We start from the raw sequence: 19,699 nt of genomic DNA on the forward strand, positions 1-19,699 counted from the left end.
ATGTTTCAGAAAACCAGGTAGCCGACTTACTCTTGTATTCTTATTTCCTCCTGTTGCCATGGTGAATCATGTTTCTAACTTGATGAGGGCTTATATACCCGCTTTTGTTTCTGAGACATGACTACTGTCTCAATCTGTTTTTGTTTTGAAATCATAATTAATTTTTGTTGTTGTTGTTGCTGGTTAGTTAGGGTGCTGTAATTAAATAAATGTAACTGAGCCCAGTGACAAAATATTAAATGTAGAGCTATATCTCAGTGTCCCATGTTTCACAGTAACATGGAAGAGCAAATAGTATCTTCAGGATAATATCCTCCACAAGGGGTAGCCACAATCACAATAATGAGAATTACAGTTCAGTTCCTGAGACATTTATTCATCACATTTTTCATACAACCTCCGCAGAAAGGTAGCTGCTCTTCCATATAAAACAAAGTTTTGTTTGGTAACATCAAGCATCAGAACTACGCCATATTTCTGAACAAACATTGCACAAAGTCAGAAAAGCCTTCAAGTAACCGATAAATAAAAGCACTTGTCAATCACTAGTCACACCACACTTAAAAGCTAATTTATATTTAAACTCTCACAATATGTCTTCACAGTACTCGTTCACAAACCAATAAGAGGAACAGTCAATTCAGATTTTTCTGTTTTCATGTATCGATCTTAAGTTACTGGCTTACTTGGTACAATTCTAAATAAAAATACAAGAAGAAAACAATCTTAGTCACACAGTGTTGTAGATGGACAAAAATAAAAAATAACAGCATTTAGCATCGTTGCAGTTAATTCTTTGAAATTACCGGGTCGCAATAGCACCAAATAAATATCTGATATCAAATAAACACCTCTAAGAAAGCAAAGTGTGAAAAATCATTTACCCCATGTTACTAGACTTAAATCCTTTTTCCTGATTTTACCTTTCAAGCAGTAAAGTACATCCAAAGACTTAATTAAACTGTGTAGGAAAGCTCACATAATTTTTACCCCCATAAAGAAAAAAACCTCAGTAATTACTATTTACAGACTGATGAGCTTGAGTCTTTTTCTGGTGGTTTGTGAAACCTTGTAAAACCTTGTAAAACTCCCAAAGAGAGGGAGTCAAGATGAAAATGACAAAAGAGGGAATTCACAAAATAAATAATATTTGTTTTAAATATTGGTCTTGTTAAAGAAATGGCCTCACTGGAGGCTAGATGTAATGCTAGTTGGGGGAAAAAACAACACATTTAATGTAGCAAAATATTTTCATAGTGGATAAATAAAGCTTTGGAAATGAGAAGGGTTCTGAACTTTATGTGGCCTAAATTTATTTTTATATTAATGTTCGAGGATACAAAGTACCTAGTGACATTTTATACCACAACCAAGAAACTATGTTACCTTTAGTTGTTATGAAGATGCTGTATTTATAAAATATAACAAAAAAATTTTTTATTTTACAATTTGATGCCCTGAAACTGGCCCTCTGTCTCTTTAAGAAGCTCCTGCTCTCTCTGACACTCCGCCCTCAGCACATCATCATAATGATGCTTCTACATAATACTTTACCAATGCTGGAGCTTGGAAGCTGTTCGTATGATGAGCTCAGCAGAGCTCGGCAATTCCTAATTGTCGCTGCCACTAGTCTGAAGGAGCTGAGTGGGGGAGTTGTGACTGAGGAGTGCTCTGTAAGGCAGAAGTTTGACTTTGGGACTGCTGCTCCAGGGAGGAGCTTTGTGGAAATAGTTGGTGCATTGTGGGAGCTAGAGTTTAGGCAACCCGAATGACGGCCACAGGAGATTGAATGATTCCTCAAACATGCATGAAAGAATCGAAGCAACTCTCCGGATATGTTTTAGATGAGGGAATAACATTATAACATGCTATAAAGTTCAAAAAGTTGATTTTACATAATACTCCCTCCCTTTAAGAATGCCTCATTTGTTGCAGAAAATGGAGTTTATTTAACCAATTTCAATTTAAGGTGTTTAAGAAAGTCCTCTATCTCAATAAGCCTCACTTTCTTGATGAAATGTTATTGATTTGTTAAGTCCTTTCAGATGAAAACTAATTTTCTCACATTGTGGTCTCATTATTGAGGTGGTTCAGTGTGTCATTGTCCTGGCAGATGAGCTGGTATGGCTTCTCATTCTCCTCAATCACAGAGTTTCGCAGGTCAGCATCTTGATTCTGCAGTTCTTCACGGGAGAGATATTCCACGATGCCGGCACCGAGCGAGTCGCCCAGCACGTTGGTGGTGGTGCGCAAACGATCTCTGCAGCGGAGACGGAGACAGAAGATATTAGATGATAAGTGGAAGGAGGAGAACCTGGGGCACACCTGGGGGGTTGATTATGCAAAGAACCAATTCAGCCAGAAACATTGGCGTACATCAACTACAAATATCCTCACAGGCTCTCTAATCTGTTGCTCTGCATTATGTATCAATAACCTTTGTAGATGTGCAGCCTGTAGGCTCTCTGAAGCTCGACAATGACATTTAGGCTGGCTCAGTCCCAGACCAATCCCCATCAAGCTGACATTTAGTGGGAACTCACAAGAACCAATCCACGGCGATGATCAGTGTAATGTCCTCTGTGGGCAGTCCCACCGATGTCAATACGATCACCATGGTCACCAGGCCAGCCTGAGGGATGCCTGCTGCTCCGATGCTGGCAGCCGTTGCTGTGATACTGAGTGGGTGGGATGGAGTGGAGAGTGGAGACATTTAATGAAGGGAAACAAACAAACAGCACATGTGCAGTCATAGTGGGAGTAGTAGAGTGATGAAGCCAAACACGGAACTATTACACTACCTACACTACAAACTGTGTTACACTCCACATTTAACGTAACTTAATAAGAAGACACTGCTTAATGCAATATGTTTTCAGAAAATCTTATACTGGAGCCATAAATCAATTCTTCTATATAAGAAAGTCAAAGGACAAAACCAGATTGAAAAAGAGAAAAGGTCTTTCCTTTTCAATTCACCTCATCTTCTTGTTCACATCAAAGATTTTTACCAAACATCATCAACCTCTAATAAATCTCTACTCTAAAAATTTTAATTAGTTATGCTTCAATAAATATTGTAAATCTGAGCAAAATGTCCTACTTTCCACGACAAAAACAAACAAAATGTTTCGGTTACAAAAGCTTTGATGGATTACATTTTAAAAGTAAAATATATACACCACTGAGGTCCACATCTGACAAATTTCATCCAGCAGACTCAGTTTCTCATTTCCATAGTAAACTCATCAACCAGTTTCAGACTAAACCTCACATAATCTCTGATGTCTTTCTCATTTTTAGATCGATAAAATTATGCTAAATTAAGTTATTTATAATCATTCACTGTAACAGTCATTTAAAAATGTTTCTTGACAAAGCATAGAGCTTGTTGAGTAAGATTCACTGTTAGTCCATGGTGATATATCATTGCTTTAGTGCAGTGTTGTGTTTGATTTATAAACTTCAATAGGTTTTGCTCAACTACATAAAAGCCTGCCAAAACTACAGATTATTAAAAGTTATTAATAAGCAGATTGTTTGGATAATGTGACACTTTGCCAAAGTCCCAAGATGGCACTGTAAAATTTTTATTTGTAAGCATAGTGTTTGAAACCAAGAAATATGTAATAATTTTCTATAATTTGATGATGAAATGACAGTGGCTTTTTGTCACAAAATGTGTTTTTTAGGTCTGCTATCCAAACTTAGAAAAATCAAAAATGATACAATGTATTTGTTCTTATATCATATGAGCTTAACAGATGTGTTCACATTTATTTTTGAAGAAACTTCAGACCTTAAACTGAAAGGTCTGGTGACTTGGCTTAAAATATCCTTAGTATTAAAAGACAAATTGTACGAAAAAAGATAATCATTTAGGTAAAATATTAATTCCACTCTTGCATTCATCATGCTTTAAATTCAGTTATTAGAGGTTAATAAAAACTTGCTAACCTGATGGTGAGAATCTGCCCAAAGTTTAGCTCCATGTCATTGACTTGAGCGATAAAGATGGCTGCCACAGCCTCATAGAGCGCGGTCCCATCCATGTTGATGGTGGCGCCCACAGGAAGGACAAAGCGAGTCACTCGTTTATCAACATTGTTGTTTTCTTCAAGACATCGGAAAGTGATGGGCAGAGTAGCAGAACTGCAAGAGTGGAGAAAAGGCAAAAGATGTAGAGATTATAGCGTCTGTGATCAGAAATTGGGTTGTGAAGATAATAATATTCGCAACAATTTTATGCTCCTGAGAAGAGTTCAGGGGTAGCAATGTCTCCATTCAATGTTTTGAATGGAGACTTTCAAAATGCTGTTCTGGATTAATGGTCAGATAGGTTACAATATGAACTTTGTAGGCGGTCTTCTGAGCGGACACTGATGCAAATGGTGAGTCGGTGCTATATTGAAGTCTTTGTCTCAATATAGCTTCATTAATACTAGAATGAAGCCTATATAAACACATTAAATTTTATGTGTTGATAAAGGTAGGTGATGTCATGCTTTTGACAATATAATGTATGTGATTAATCAAGATGTGTCCAAAGACTATCTGTGTCTAACTCCTGTCCTATAGGTGTTGTGTGCTGCATTTAAAGATGTATTGCTGTGCTAACGTAGCTGAATTAAGTCACAACATTCACTGAAGTCCTGCAAAGGCCAGGTGATTAATAATTTATTAGATTCAGGAGGTTTTTTTACATCCAGATCTAAGATGAACCGGTCAGAAGGACTGACTTTGGACATTACCGATCAAGGTGTGTAACAGTAGGATGGCAATAAAACTGCTGAACCCTGGAGATCATTGGAAGAAGTTTCTGTTAGAGTTTTCTGGCTGCAACTTGAAGTCAATGAATCAAAACTATTTTGTGGGAAGTTTAAACAAATGGATAGAAAATACATTTATTTTTGCAAGAACAGTCTGCTTCTGGCATTACTGTGCTGTTGTCATTGTGAGCACAAGCCAACATTTCTTTACATGCCAAGACGGACGCTCATCAGAACATTTCATTCTAAAATTCAGAATGGCTGTTAAGCATTTTAGACAGTAAAATACAAAGCCTTTTCAAGGAAATAGTGTTTTTTCCTTGACTTAGTTTTTGGTAACAATGAGTATGGAAACTCTTGACAGAAGATAAGTCCCTACCCAAACCAGGCAGAGGGACCCATTAGGTCCTGATGGGAAAGGGATGGAAGAGAGAAATAAGATCAATGAGAAATATTTTCATGGTGAAACTCACCTAGACGATGTCCCTAAAGCGGTGATAAGGGCCTGCAGCAGGCCGCCGATGAAACTGTAGGGATTCCTTCTGGTAACCAGAAAGTAGAGAAGCGGCAGGACGAAGAGTCCGTGGATTAGAAGACCCACAATGACAGATACTGTGTACATCCCCAACTGACCACCCACTTCTGCTAGATCCTTCATCTCCACTATTTTTCCAGCAATCAGAAACATGATTCCAACTGGTGCGTACCTGCAGAAGGAGATGATTCAGGAACATTGTTTACTGTCACAAACAAACATGACAAAATGCAAGCGCAATCTTCATTATCTATATAACTGTTTTTCAAGTAAGTTAGAAAATCCATATTGCAGAAAAAGCAGCATTTCTGCTGTTATTTACCAAATGATGACGGCTACCAGCCTCATTATGGCCTCGTTTAAGCAGTCAAAGAACTCTTTAAGAGCGTGTCCCTGTTCTTTCATATTACCAATGACCAGACCAAAGCACATGGAGAAGACGACCAAACCCAGAGCGTTCACTCCGGCAGAGGAACCAGACACAGGAACCGTTTCCTCCACTGTCTCCTGCAGATCACAACAGAAACAGTAGTTCGTAATCTAGGCGTAGGGCTTTATTCTAGTAAATAGCAAGATGATTATTATTTATTTATTATTATTGAAATTCACCTGTATGGTGTGTTGCACCCTAGTGAGGTTTTCATTCAGAGGAGAGTCTGTTATGTTAAACAAGTCGGTGAGGTTCAGAGTCACGTTTCTTGTATAAACAATCTTCTTGTACACAGTTTTATGCTGCAAATAAGCCCACATGTGAAGTTATGGAAAGGAAGTGAATACATCTGCATGGCACATTAAATGACAGAAACTGGAAAGAAATTAAACAGATTTACCTGAATGAAGCATGCTTCTACCAGATTAGGGGGAAACATGTTCCTAAGTGGAAAGACAAAAGCTCAAGTTGAGTCAAAACTAGTTTGTTGGAACTGTCTGAAATATCACAAATAGTCCTGTAATACTGAGGGGATAAATAGTGCACAGACCACTTGTTGAAACTGCTGTTTTTCTGATGTAACAATAAAATCAGCCTTCAGTGTGACGTATATCCTGTACATTTGAACTGAAAAACAAACAAATCTGTTTGACATTTTAAAAAAAGGAAATGCTAACATTGTTTAGTTGCATAATTGTGCACACCCACAAGCTAATACTTTGTTAAAGAAAAGGTCCTTTGATTCAATTTCAGCATTCAGTCTTGGTGGTTTCACACGCCTGTCAACAATTCTAGTGACTAATTAATTATGTTTAGCTGTGCTATTAGGATTTTATTTGCATAGTTTACACAGAGATTACAAAAGGATGAATTGGACCTCATTGGACATTAAATGACACTCAGAAGAAGAGCATATTCCTGCACCGTGGCACAGTGAAATTTGGGAAAAAGACAGTTTCCAAAGCTGGACATTTCTCCATATTTGAGAAGAAGGCAAGACAGAAACTGCACAAGAAACTGCCAAGAGACTGAAAATAACCGGCACACTATTTTATTTTTTTTACCTCAATACAACGAATTCTCACTGGGCAGATGGCGGTAAGCCCAAACGCCAAACGTTGTGTCATAGACTTTAAAATACTGTTGGTAGTTTATAAATCACTGAATAGCACCAAAATACACGAAAGATCTGCTGTTGTTGTATCAACCTTCCAGACCTCTCAGGTATTCTGGTTCTGCTTAACCAGAAAAAACAAGCAGAATTCAGCTTCTATGCACCACAAATCTGGAACAAGCTTCCAGAAAACTGCAAAACAGCTGAAACAATGAGTTCCTTTAAATCTAAGCTAAAAAATCAACTGTTTAGAGTTGTTTTTGAAACATGATAAATAAAACTTTAACCAACATTTTTACATGTAATGATGGCACTAGGCAAAATGTAATATTTCAATTGTTGCCTGTGTGTCCTGACTTTTAATTTGGAAAAACATGGTTTTTAATAAGGGTGTGGAAACTTCCCAGGTTTTTTTTTCTCTTTTTTGTGCAACCTTCCACATAGCATTTTAGCCAAACATGTTGATCTTACTAAACCTGTGGGTCCTCACCTGATGAGGTCCAGAAAAGCATCAGTGGCCTGAATGGCTTCAATATTTCCAGTTTTCACCGCAGGACTGTCTCTGCTGCCTTTTCCCGGCCGGATGATCATGACAATCACAATGCCGATGAACACTGCGATCAGTGTGGTCACCATGTAGTAGACCACCGCACGCACACCCATCTTTCCCGATGCTCTCCTGTCCAATGAGGAGATACCTGTGACGTGGAAGAAAATTGTTTGTGAAACTGCCAAATGCTCTTAACCCTAACCCTAACCCTAATGGTATCATTACTTTATTTTTGTGATTTGAATAAGACATTTTCAGTAAATAAAGAGATGGGATTAAAGCACTAGGACTTTGTTACTTTACTCATCAGAAGCTAACCTGTGACCAGACTGGAGACAATCAGCGGCAGCACTAGCATCTTCAGCATCCTCATCAGGAGCTCCCCAGGAAAGGAAAAGTATTTTATCTCCCTCATGGACAGGTTATGGGGTCGTAGAGCAAAGCCTAGGATTACACCTGAACAGAAAGTAAACATTCCCACACATTCAAACAAATAAAGAAATTAATGTGGACCCGAGTAATTGATAAGTCCACCAACATAACATGACTTTATTCCCACTCACCCAGAGCCACAGAGGCCACTGTGAACAAAACGAACAGGTTCCTCCTGAAAAAACCTTTGAGGCTTTTCCTGCTGATGGAGCCGATCCTCTGCCTCATGCTGCCTGCTCTCTTCTCCATGGCTCTGCGAAAACGCCTCCTGAGCTCAACTTTGTCCGGCAACGTTGGTTTTTCTGTGTCCTTGTTTAGAAAACGGCTTGCACTGTTGGGTGGCTTCTCATTCATAATAAGCTCCAACACCTGTTCCAGCAAGCAGGTCTCGTGTGAAACTGAAAGAGGATTAAAAAGCAGTATCTGTCGCTGTTCCATGTTCTGTCTCAAATGGATGAAGAAACCAAGAAGCAGATTTCAGCACCTGTCCAGTGCTGCAAATCAAAATTAAACGGTGACCAAAAATCTGACAAAAACATGTGAAACTCTGGAGGCTGTTTTACCATTGGCCTATGCTTTCTTGTTAATTAAATTAGCTTCATGGTCAGAGTTCTCCACAGTATAGCATAATTTCTAAACCAAAATGTCAGTCTTTAAAGCAAAAAGAATTTAAATTAACTTTAAATTTTATGTAAATTTAAAGTTACGTAAACAACTTTAAACTTAACTCTTAAGCAAGAGTTCACACATTATTATTGTGCAATAAACTAAAAATGTTGCTTCAAAATTGATGAAGCAGCAAAGAAAAGCATAAAGAAGAAGTAACAGGTAGTTCAACACAAGCCTCTTCTCACTTAAACTAATGTGTCCTGTTGCAGATTGTCACTGCCAAACACTTTCTCCATTCAACTCTTACTTTACTTTGAAAGTACACAACTTTAGTTTTACCCACTACAGAACTTGTTGAATATCTCACAAAAACTAATACATTGTTTTAGCTGTGGCAAAAAGAACAAAAAAACTACCTTGTGCACCCTGATTCTGTGAGTTTGCAAACTTTTACTGACACTGCAAAGCCTCAAGTTCGGTTTCCTAATTATGACTAAAGCAGGAAAAACTTCTTGTTTTGAAATTAGATAAGTTAAAAAAAATGCAAGTGTCCTTTTTAAATGTCCTGAATGAAAAGTGCTGTCAGTGTTAAATTACTGAACTTTCTTAAATCTTACCGTGTTTCTCTCTTTTCTTTGTGCGTGTAGTAACACGTGGCTGATAGTTTTACGTCTTCCTATCTGCCCCGGCTGCTGACCTGCTTCCTCTTAAAACATCGCCCTTTGCAAACAGACTAGACTTCCCGCGCTTTGACTCAGTGACGTATTCATGTGTTTATCTACACTCCCAAGTCACACAGACATGACCTCCCTTTAACTAAACACCTCACAGCAGTAATTTCACATTTCTGCATCATTCTCGCCCCATATATATGTTTACATTTCTGGTGTTTTTTTGTAACAATCTGTTTTTCTTTAATTATCTTCCTTGTTTTCTAGCTGCTTTGACCACAGATGATTTAAAGTAATCGTTCTTTACCCAGAGTTTGTTATTATGTGGCCTCACTAAATAGGCTAATTTCTTCCCCTTCGATTTTATTTTGGTTTGATCAGGGATCATAATGTGACATATTTCACAATACTTAACTGGCCCAAATATGGGTCAGAAAGAGAATCAATGAAAATAGTCCAAAATTTAAAATCTTGAATATTAGAGTCAAATTAAATGAATCACTGATATGTGATGCGTAAGTATATGCATACAAAATATTTTAGGGATTTCTTGTATATGAAAGAGTAGCAGGTGGGCATGAGATCGCAGCGATTACCCAGAACCAGTTTATATGCTGGTGTCCTCTATCTTAAAAGCATTCTTTTTATTTCAAAATAAAAAAATATATGTTGCTCCAGAATAAAAAAGGTGAAAGTAATAGGTTCCCTCTGACTGCACAGTTGAGAAGACGGACCAAATACAACTGTAACAGAGCACATTCAGCTGCAAAAACAATATGCTATTAACATCCAGACACAGCTAGCAGCATCATGTGTGTTCAACTATAAACTATCAACTTCAAAGCCACAAAAAATTTACAACCATACTGATTGGACCACCATCTTGGCTAACCCTTTTGCATAATGTCAAAGGAAATTCAGTGATTTACAGACAGTGCTGTGCAACAGTTTTAAATCCGACCTGTTTTAACAAAAGATTGCTTTGTCCAACTTTGTGGATTATGATTTAACAGAACAGTATGAAACACCCCTGTTTAAATCAATACCAGTCATGCAGAATAAAATTGGCATTAGTGTAGATGGTCGTTATTTTTTATAAGCAACAGTTTACACAAAAACATAAGATGTGTAAATTGCTACAGATTTGAAGAAAATCAATCCAAAAGTAACAAAACACATCTGAACTTGCAGATAAGACAAAACACTAAAGAATGTTAACACTGAACATTGAAGTTGTAGCCTTAAACATAAAAACACACACCTATGCCTTGTTTCATACATTTAAATAATATAAATTTAAGATTTATCCTTGTAATACCAAGTACATGCTGCCTGTACAAGTAAATACACAACAGTTTCTGTAATTCATTTATAACATTGAGCAAATGCTCTTAATAAATATCCCTCTGCGATAGAGGCAGGTGTAATTCAGGTGCCCTATGATTACTCACCACTCATGGTTTCAGTCTTTGGGAGCGGTTAAATTAAAGTCAGGTGACGATCAGAGCTCGACCAGCACACACTGCAATGACCTTAAGCTGTATTAGTGAGCAGCACAATGATTACAGCTCTGCTCTGCGCTCATATACAGACAGACATGAAAAGGCCTCTCCTATGGTCTGACCTTCTCACATTTCCACACATAAGCCTAGAAAACACACACACACACAAAGGACAGACCATCTTTTCCCGAACCCATTCAATAAAAGCCTATTTATTTCAGGAACTTTATCAGGAAGTGAAACCCACATATATGTTAATTACACACAAATGGCAGTTTGGAAGACATTATTTCTGACTTACCATTTATGTAAATTATTTTTAAATACTCTTTATGCAGAATTTAACTTTTCTGAGGTATTTTCTAAAGCAGAGAAGCTTGTCAAAACAAAGGTAGGATGAGAAAAGTCTCCATTTATCAAGTTGTCTGTGCATTGAAGCTGCAGTATCTAACTTTTATATAAAAAAATATTTTTATACATATTTGCTTAAACTCTCAGTATTTTGTGACAGTGTGGTATGAAACAGATAATTTGTGAAAGGATCGAGTGCCTCTGTCTTTTCAGCGTGTTCCCAGTGATAACTGGAAACAACCAATCACAGCCAAGAGGCGGGTCTTGGCACTGTCAATCACAATTTCATGTGGCGCTCCTCATCCCTCTTCCCCACTTGCTCTCTGCAGAGAATGCTAAAGCTAGATAGCAAGGCCAAAGATGATGGCAGATAAAAGGTAAGTTATTTCTCACCATTAGTACATGTAGCAAGCAGCATTGATTGACAGCACTAAGACCCTCCCCCTGGCTCTGATTGGTTGTTTTTTGTCGGGAGTGGTGCATTTTTTTAAAAGTAGCTCAGGGAGGAGGTGAAGGGAATTGGTCTTTTCACATATTATCTGTCTCATAGCATACTGTCACAACATGGTGACAGTTTTTTTTTTTTTTTTTTTTAAACTTTATTTTTGATCAGATTTTTATACATGGCAAAATACAGCCACAACACAAAAAAGGTAAATAAATAATAGTAATAATAAAATAAAAATAAATCACAACAAGTACAATGAACTATATACAGAACTGAAAGGTCACCAAGGGAGGGGGACAGCAATACTACACACACAAAATTAAATTAAATTACAGACAGAATTCAGGTGAACAGGTTACAATGCATGAAGAGATCCATGAAGAGTCAAACAGGTGAGAGTTTCTTTGCATAGTTACCAAGTCCTGCAAAACGTTACGGCACCAAACCTCAATTACCACCCGAATAATCAATTAATGATACTCAACTTGCTTTAGCATTCCTATAAGTTAACCATTTCGACCAATATTTTTGAATTTTGTTTTCCTGGAGTCTTATGGAGAAGGTAAGCATTTCCATTTCACGTATTTCTTCTACTGTGGCTGACCAGTCACACAACGTCGGTGGGCTTCCACTAAGCCACTTTCTTGTTATTGCTTTCTTTCCTGCTATCAGTAGTATTTTCAGAAGGTACTTATCTTGAGTGTTGAGTTCAGTTGGTAAATAACTTAAATATATAATTTTAAAATTGTGCTCTATTTCAAAACCAAGAATTACTTTTATCTCTTTGGCTACCTTTAGCCAATAGGGATAAATCAATGGGCAGTCCCAGAAAATATGAAAGTTGTCAGCCATTATATTGTTACATCGTCTCCAACATTGCCCAGATTCAGCTCTTCCGGTCTGAGAAAATGTTCTTTTGGGGGTTATAAAAAACCTAACAATATTCTTCCATGAAAATTCCCTCCAGTGTCCTGAGCTGGTGGTGGTGGAGTTTGTTTGGCAAATGTTGAGCCACTCATCCTCCGTCAGCGTTATTTTAGCCTCCTTTTCCCATGTATTTTTAATATATAATGTAGATGTTTTTTTATTATTTTCTAAACACACATATAGTCTGGACAGCCTCTTCTTATAAGATTTACCTTTATAAGCATCAATAAAAATATTAATGAGGTCCTGATCATTTTTTCCCAATCTTTTAATGTTTTTATTAAAGTGGTGCCTGAGCTGCAGGTATCTGAAAAAGTCTTGTTTATCAAGGTCAAATTTTTCCTGCAGTTGTTGGAAACTTTCCAGATCAGTTCCAGAAGAAATCACGCAGTATGATGTCATGCCTTTTCTGGTTAGTTGATTGAATTTTGAGTCAAGTTGTGCTGGTACAAAATCCCTATCATGTTCAATCCATCTTAATAACCTAGTTTTCCTCTCTAAAAATGGGTTTCGGAACTCTCTAAACCAGATGCTGAGAGGGACTTTTGTGGTAACACTCAACTTATCTGCATATATAGTCTTGAGGTGTTTGTCCCCCAGCAGAGCTTGCAGGGGGATGTCAATTTGACTTAATTCTAGTTCTTTCCATTTTGCTTCATAACCCTCTTCACACCAGTAAACCGCGAATTGCAGTTGTGCTGCTCTGTAATAATTTTCCAGACATGGGAGCGACATTCCTCCTTTATCTCTTGGTAATTGTAACGTTTTATAGCGTACCCTTGGTTTCTTATTCTGCCATATAAACCTGGAGATGATCCGATTCCACTCGTTAAATTGCTTGATAGGAATTTCTATTGATAAAGATTGAAAAAGGAACAACAGTTGAGGTAAAATTATCATTTTTATGATTTCTATTCGGTTGTACAAATCGAGCGTCAGGGGAGCCCATTTGTTCAGGTTATTTTTAACTTTATTAGTTATAGTACCATAATTTGCCTTGTATATTTTGATTAAATTTTTAGTAATATTAACACCTAAATATTTCATGGTTTTTGTTTTCCAATTAAATTTAAACCGATTACTTATATCTTCTCTGGGTGAGTAGTTAAAGCACAGGGTCTGAGTTTTTCCAATGTTTAATTTATAACCTGAGTAAAGTCCAAATTGGTAGAGGCAGGACATGAGGTTAGGTAGACTGGCATCTGGGTCAGATAGGGTCACCAGGACATCATCGGCGTATAGACATGACTTGTATTCTTTTCCCTTAAATATGATTCCCTTAATTTCTGGGTCTTCCCTAATTTTTTGGGCAAGTGGCTCTATAAAAAGTGCGAAGAGAATTGGGCTCAGAGGACATCCTTGCCGGCATCCTCGTTTCAGAGGAATTGTGTCTGAAAGGCCTCCATTTATTTTGATCCGGGCTACTGGCGAACTGTATATTGATTTTAAACAATTTATGATTGTATTATTAAAGCCAAACCTCTGCAGAACCAGATATAAGTATTCCCATCGAACAGAGTCAAAGGCTTTTTCAGCATCAAAACTGATTGCTAAAGATTTCAAATTATTTCTGTTCATGATGTCGAATAAGTGTAACGCTCGCCTCACATTATCCTGTGTACGTCTATTTTTGATAAATCCTGTCTGGTCTGTATCAATCAGTTCGGGGATAATATTTTCTAGTCTACTAACAATTATTGAAGTGAATATTTTATAATCAATGTTCAGGACTGAAATAGGCCGGTATGAGCTACACTCACTTTTATCCTTTCCTGGTTTTGGTATAACGGATATTATCGCTTGTTTCCAGGATGGTGGAGTCTCCCCTCCTTTAAGCACATGATTAAAACATTTTAACAGCAAAGGTGTTATAGATCTCCTAAAGATTTTATACCATTCAGCTGGTAATCCGTCTCCTCCTGGTGACTTACTTGCTTTCAATTTTGAGATGGCTTTATCGACCTCTGCTGGTGTTATATCTGCAGATAACCACTTATTTTGCTCATTGCCAATTGAGGGGAGATCCAAAGAATCTAGAAACTGTTTTACTGAGGGTAGCTCAGTTAATTCGGGTTGACTATATAAGTTCCTGTAGTATATTTCAAATGATTTATGTATTTCGTCTGGGGAGAAACACATCTGGTTGGAAATGGGGTTTCTAATTTTAAAGATGGATCTGTCAAGTTGTTGTTGTTTTAGTCGCCAGGCTAATATTTCTTTCGCTCGGGGTCCATTTTCATAGTAAGTTTGTTTAATATATTTGAGATTAAGTATCACTTTGTCGTTGAGCTTCCGATTTAGGTCTACTTTTATTGCAGCTATTTGCTGTAGTAGAGCAGGGTCTTTGGTTTCAATATGTTTCTGCTCTAAAATGTTTAGTTGTTTAGTCAGGTCATTGAATTGCTCAGATTTTTCTTTTTTCTTCCTTGATGCCCACATTATAATTTTTCCACGTAGTACTGCTTTTGCCGCATCCCATAATATACTTGGAGATATTTCTTCGCTGTTATTAAATTCAACATATTCTGTAAATTCCTTGTTAATGAATTCCTCAAATTTGTTATCGTTCAACAGAGCTGTGTTAAGTCTCCATATTGTTGTCTTAGGGTGAGAGTCTAAATGTAGCTTCAAGTATACCCCCGAGTGATCCGACACATCCCTAGTACCAATAGTACAGTCTAGGACCCTGTATCTGTCTGCTCTAAATAGGAAAAAATAATCAATTCTTGAGTAAACGCCATGAGGGTGGGAGAAAAAGGTGAACTCCTTAGCCAGTGGGTGGCATTCCCTCCAGACATCCAATAAGCCAATCCTTTTAATCATTTTGTTTATATACAGGGATTCTGAGTTGATTTTTTTAAAAGGGTTTGAAGAATCCAGGGAAGGATGCAGTTGTGCATTCCAGTCCCCTCCACATATCAACACGCCAGATGTTTCAGTCAATATAAGATCAAATATTTTATCAATAAATGTTTTGTCATGTCCTGGAGGCCTATATATGTTAAATAAGGTTACTTCGTTTGAGTCTAGTGTTCCCCTCACCAAAACGAAACGGCCTTCCTTGTCTGTAATTTGTTTGGATACCTGGAAGTCCACATTATTTGCAATTAATATTGCCACGCCCCTAGTGTTTCCATTTGAGTGGGAGGAATAGAATGTCTTTTTAAACCCCATTTTTTTAAATTTTTCATGATTCTGTTTTGTTAAATGGGTTTCTTGCCAGAAGATAATTTGTTGCTGTTCTCTCTTCATCTTAGCTATGAGCTTTCCTCTTTTAATTGGATTCTGTAACCCGTGCACATTAATAGTTATAAATTTATATTGCTGTTGGAGCATAAATCTTTAAATGGATAAATCCCTCTAACTTACACATCCAAGGTGACCTTAACAATAAAACATTTGTAGAAATCAAAAACAAGGAACCTGAAACTTGAAAACATACTAAAGGAACGACTTCCAAAACAAAATGACTCATTAAGGAGTCCTGGGTGGAGAGAAAAATCCCCATGAGACTCTCTCCATGGGGGGTCTCTCAAGGGATATTATAATGTCTGACAGTGTCTCTATACAGAAATATTCAGTTCTTAGTCCGCACGCTGGATCAGATCACTGATTGCTCATCTTACCGCATGGTTTTACCGAGTGGCGCTTAACTTGGAGAAGCGGCAGCGTCTCCAGCCTCATGGCGAAATCCGCTGAGTTTTTTCCGCGCTCTCTCTCCGTGTGCATCGGAGCTCCGTCGTTTGGCCTCCACCATCACCCAGGACAGTCTGTCCAGTTTCTCCATCCGCGCTGCCGTGGGATAACCATCGTTGCTATTGCCGTCGGGAGCGATACCTCTCTTTCGCAGGTCCTTGATGGCCTCCGCCGCGCTGCTATACGTGACCGGGCCGCCGTCGAAAAACACTCGGAGCTTCGCTGGCTGCGGGGTTTGGAAACGGAGACCTTTTTCTTTCAGAAGTTTTCTGATAGGGGCGTAAGCTTTCCTCTTCTTTTGGGTCTCTGTCGGGTAGTCCTGGTCGAAATAAACCCGCTGCTGGTTGAGGTGTACCTCTCTTTTCTTCCACGCGGCGCGAAGCACCAAATCCCTGGTTCTGACTGCCAGAAAGGCGATCACCACGGAGCGGGGGCTCGCATTCTGCGGCGGTTTGGGACCCAGAGCCCGGTGGCAGCGTTGTATAGCTAGATCCGTATCCTGGAGTGACAGCTCAGCCTTAATGAAACCGTCCATAAACTCCAACAAATTGTCTCCCTCTGTGTCCTCCGGAATCCCGTACACACGGATGTTGTTTCTGCGTGAGCGTGCTTCTAAATCAGTCAGTTTGGCTTGAATTTGATCTTGGTTGCTTATAGTTTGAGACAGCACCTCTTTCGCCGCCGCGGTCCACTCCTCAATTTCTGCCACACGTTTTAACGACTCCTCCGTTCTCTTCTGGTTCTCTTTTATGTCCGACACGATTTCGTTTAGTCGTCCATTAATCTCTTCTTGAAAACGTCTTAAATCTCTCTTCATGTCGGCGGAGAAGTCGTCACGAAAGCAGCTCAGCTCTTCCTTCACGTCTGCCCGGATAGCTCCGATGCTAGCCTGAAGCCCTTCCATAGCCACGTGCTGGTCAGATTCGCCTTCGTCAAACAGTGTTTTAAAAGTTCTCTCGTCTGTTTGTTTTGATTTACCGTTACTTTTTGATGCCTTTCCCCTTTTCATCATAAAATAATCGATTTTAGAGGGTTAATTCAGCTCTGGCAGGGGGAAATTAGACGACCGAGTTGGGAGCTCTGGTTCAATGCGTCTGCTCACCTCAGCGACATAACCGGAAGTCAACATGGTGACAGTTTTAACAAATATGAAAATAATATATTCTTCTACAAAGAATATATATTCTGTATAAAAGTGACATAGTGCAGCTTTTAGCCAAAATAGATGTCATCCCAACCTTATTATTTTTACTCAGATCCTTTTTTACTCAGAGTGAAAGAATGAAAGAGTATAAATATAAAACATGGATGCAGTCAGTGTGACAGCTGCAGTTTGTGAACTATAATTACAAAACCTTTGAGTTTATAATTGCGTTGTCATCATTTTGACTTTTAGATATCCAGGGGTTACTATATCTGAACAGGAAGTTAGAGAATGACACATGAAATCTATTTCTCTGTCATCACTTATTTAAAAATGCTAATCCTGGATGTTGACACAATAATGTATATATTAAAATAAATGGACATATGTCTAAAGAAACTGCTTGACTTTTTGAAAATTTAGTACAGCTCTACTTTACAAACTCGTAGGAACACGTGAAAAGATAGATAGATAGATAGATAAATAGATAGATAGATAGATAGATAGATAGATAGATAGATAGATAGATAGATAGAAACTTATTTACCCTGTAAGAGTCTCTCCTTCCTTATGTCAGACTTTCATGACTTGTCCATTTTCTTCGTTTTAACTTCTCCTCCTTGCAGGTCTTCAGAACCTTTACAAAGTCAACACACAAAAATGTGTTTCAAATTTCATTTTTAACTCTATATTCTGTTATCAGCTGAGTAAAAAAGATGAGAAGCTAATTAGAAACAAGTCTCGCCCACCTGTTTGTCAGAGACGATGCTCTCTCCATCATGTGGATCTCTCTATCTTCGCTACACTGCTTGCTGCTGCTAATGAAGCAGTGATGCCCACTCACACACTCTTCCCTCATCATCCGCACTGTAAACTCTCGATTTACAACGTAAACCGATGTAGCACGTCGTGCTTTGTGAGGAGGCGCGCCTGGGATGTGTGCATGGGTGGAGAGGAGAGGATGAGGAATCTTCAGGGGTGAAAATGATCATTTATTTGTATCAATAAAACCTGAATTTGAATGAGCCTCTTTGTTCTGGGATTAATCTAAATCTGATTAAATGATTCTAGTAGAACTTAAATAACATAAAAACCATCACTGTTCACGTAACGTCTTTGGGTCCTGGTGCTTGTAGACGGCACACAAGGGTTATTGCTATGACAACAAGCATGTGCTCAGCACTGAACTCCAGGGAACTGGTTGTATCTGTTACCCTGCTGGCATCCAGCTGCCCAGCTCTCTGCTCTCACACCCACACATCACACTCGTCTTCACAAAACTCCATTAACATGCATGAACATAAAGTGTGAGGAGAAAGAAGCTCCTCAGCAGCCAGTCACACTACACTGTGTATTATTCAGAGGGACGTACAGTAAGCTAACACAGGAAAAGAGACACAAAACATGGAAAAATGTTTAGTTTTTATTTTCTGTGGCTAAAAAAAGGTTTTCTGTTCTCTGATATTTTCAAAAATCTCAGAAAACATTTTCACAATGCACAGAGCAGAGGGCTGTAGAATTAAACTTAATGAATAAATAAATCAGTAAATTTATCTTATCTCCATAAGGTTTAATTTAGTGGCTCCTCTGTAGCTCTCGAAGGGTCCAGGTTTGTTATTACATGAATACATATAGCTACCTTTTACTTTTTTTGTTTTTTCAAACTGTCAAATTGTTCTACGCCTACAACTGAGCGTCCAACATAATGTTTTAATTTTTATTTTTAAAAGTATTGTCAAGGCTTATTTGTATTAACAGTAGCCAGTTATCTTGCCTGGGATGAAATGTGTTGATCTGCAACAAGCAGGTCAAAATTGCAAGCAAAACTGGGATGTGAAGGGATTTCAGAGAGGCAACTGAACGGCTTTCAGTTGACTTTGATAAAGTTCTGGAAAACTGTTCATTCAGAAGGAATAAAAGAGGGAAAATCCCTGAGGTGGGGATGAAAGTGTGATCACAGCCCCAGATTGATGACTGTGGAGGGTCTCCTGAATCCGGCCACCACGGTCCCTGCTGTGGCAGCAGAATCCTGTTCTGTCACCAAGCTAAAATGAGAAAGCTAAAACGCTCCACAAGGCTAGCACAGCAGAAGTGGCGGAGATTTCTCCTGAGATGCTGAACGCTCCAGAGATTGTTGGACTTTAATGGTTGACAAGACAAGTTTAAAGACAAACTGCAGGGGTGGTTCAAAGTATTAAATAAGGAGAGCAGAGAGTGTTTCAACTACTGACGAATCAAATGAGACCATCAGAAAGAAGCTGATCCATTAACGGTGGTGCACAGCAACGATTCAGCAAAGGTGATGAAGGCTGTGAAGTTCATGGGAGTTCACAAACAAACCTTGACCTGGTCAGAAAGAATTGGTCTCTGGTAAACAGCAGTTTCTCTTCCCATGCAGGACGGGATCAAATCTTCCTCCTCCCATCTTCACCTCCTTCCAAAAGAGCACCCAGGCCAAAATGACCTACTGTGTGGCGCAGCAGCTGTCTCTCTTCCCCAAATTTTCATACAACTCTGAATT

The 19,699-nt window shown here is 38.5% G+C and overlaps 1 protein-coding gene across 6 annotated transcripts; it reads right to left on the bottom strand.

Moving 5' to 3' along the window:
* Window positions 1-355: 355 nt before the first annotated feature.
* slc1a6 (solute carrier family 1 member 6) lies at window positions 356-18,115 on the bottom strand. 6 transcript variants are annotated; one of them, XM_028027799.1, is made up of 12 exons: window positions 17,928-18,115; window positions 17,726-17,815; window positions 7,962-8,228; window positions 7,717-7,854; window positions 7,339-7,546; window positions 6,135-6,177; window positions 5,914-6,036; window positions 5,627-5,811; window positions 5,243-5,476; window positions 3,958-4,152; window positions 2,544-2,678; window positions 356-2,260 (listed from the first exon to the last, which is right to left on the bottom strand). In XM_028027799.1, exons 3-12 carry the CDS (start codon window positions 8,182-8,184, stop codon window positions 2,062-2,064), a joined length of 1,683 nt encoding a protein of 560 aa, XP_027883600.1. In that variant the 5' UTR covers window positions 8,185-8,228; window positions 17,726-17,815; window positions 17,928-18,115; the 3' UTR covers window positions 356-2,061. The 6 variants fall into 6 exon arrangements, with proteins under 6 accessions (XP_027883600.1, XP_027883599.1, XP_027883601.1 ...); XM_028027798.1 differs by lacking the exons at window positions 17,726-17,815; window positions 17,928-18,115 and adding an exon at window positions 10,562-11,427; XM_028027800.1 differs by lacking the exons at window positions 17,726-17,815; window positions 17,928-18,115 and adding an exon at window positions 9,057-10,546.
* Between the last annotated feature and the right edge of the window lie 1,584 nt (window positions 18,116-19,699).

The sequence above is a fragment of the Xiphophorus couchianus genome, chromosome 9 (assembly GCF_001444195.1).
Source record: "Xiphophorus couchianus chromosome 9, X_couchianus-1.0, whole genome shotgun sequence".
Taxonomy (NCBI): Eukaryota; Metazoa; Chordata; class Actinopteri; order Cyprinodontiformes; family Poeciliidae; genus Xiphophorus; species Xiphophorus couchianus.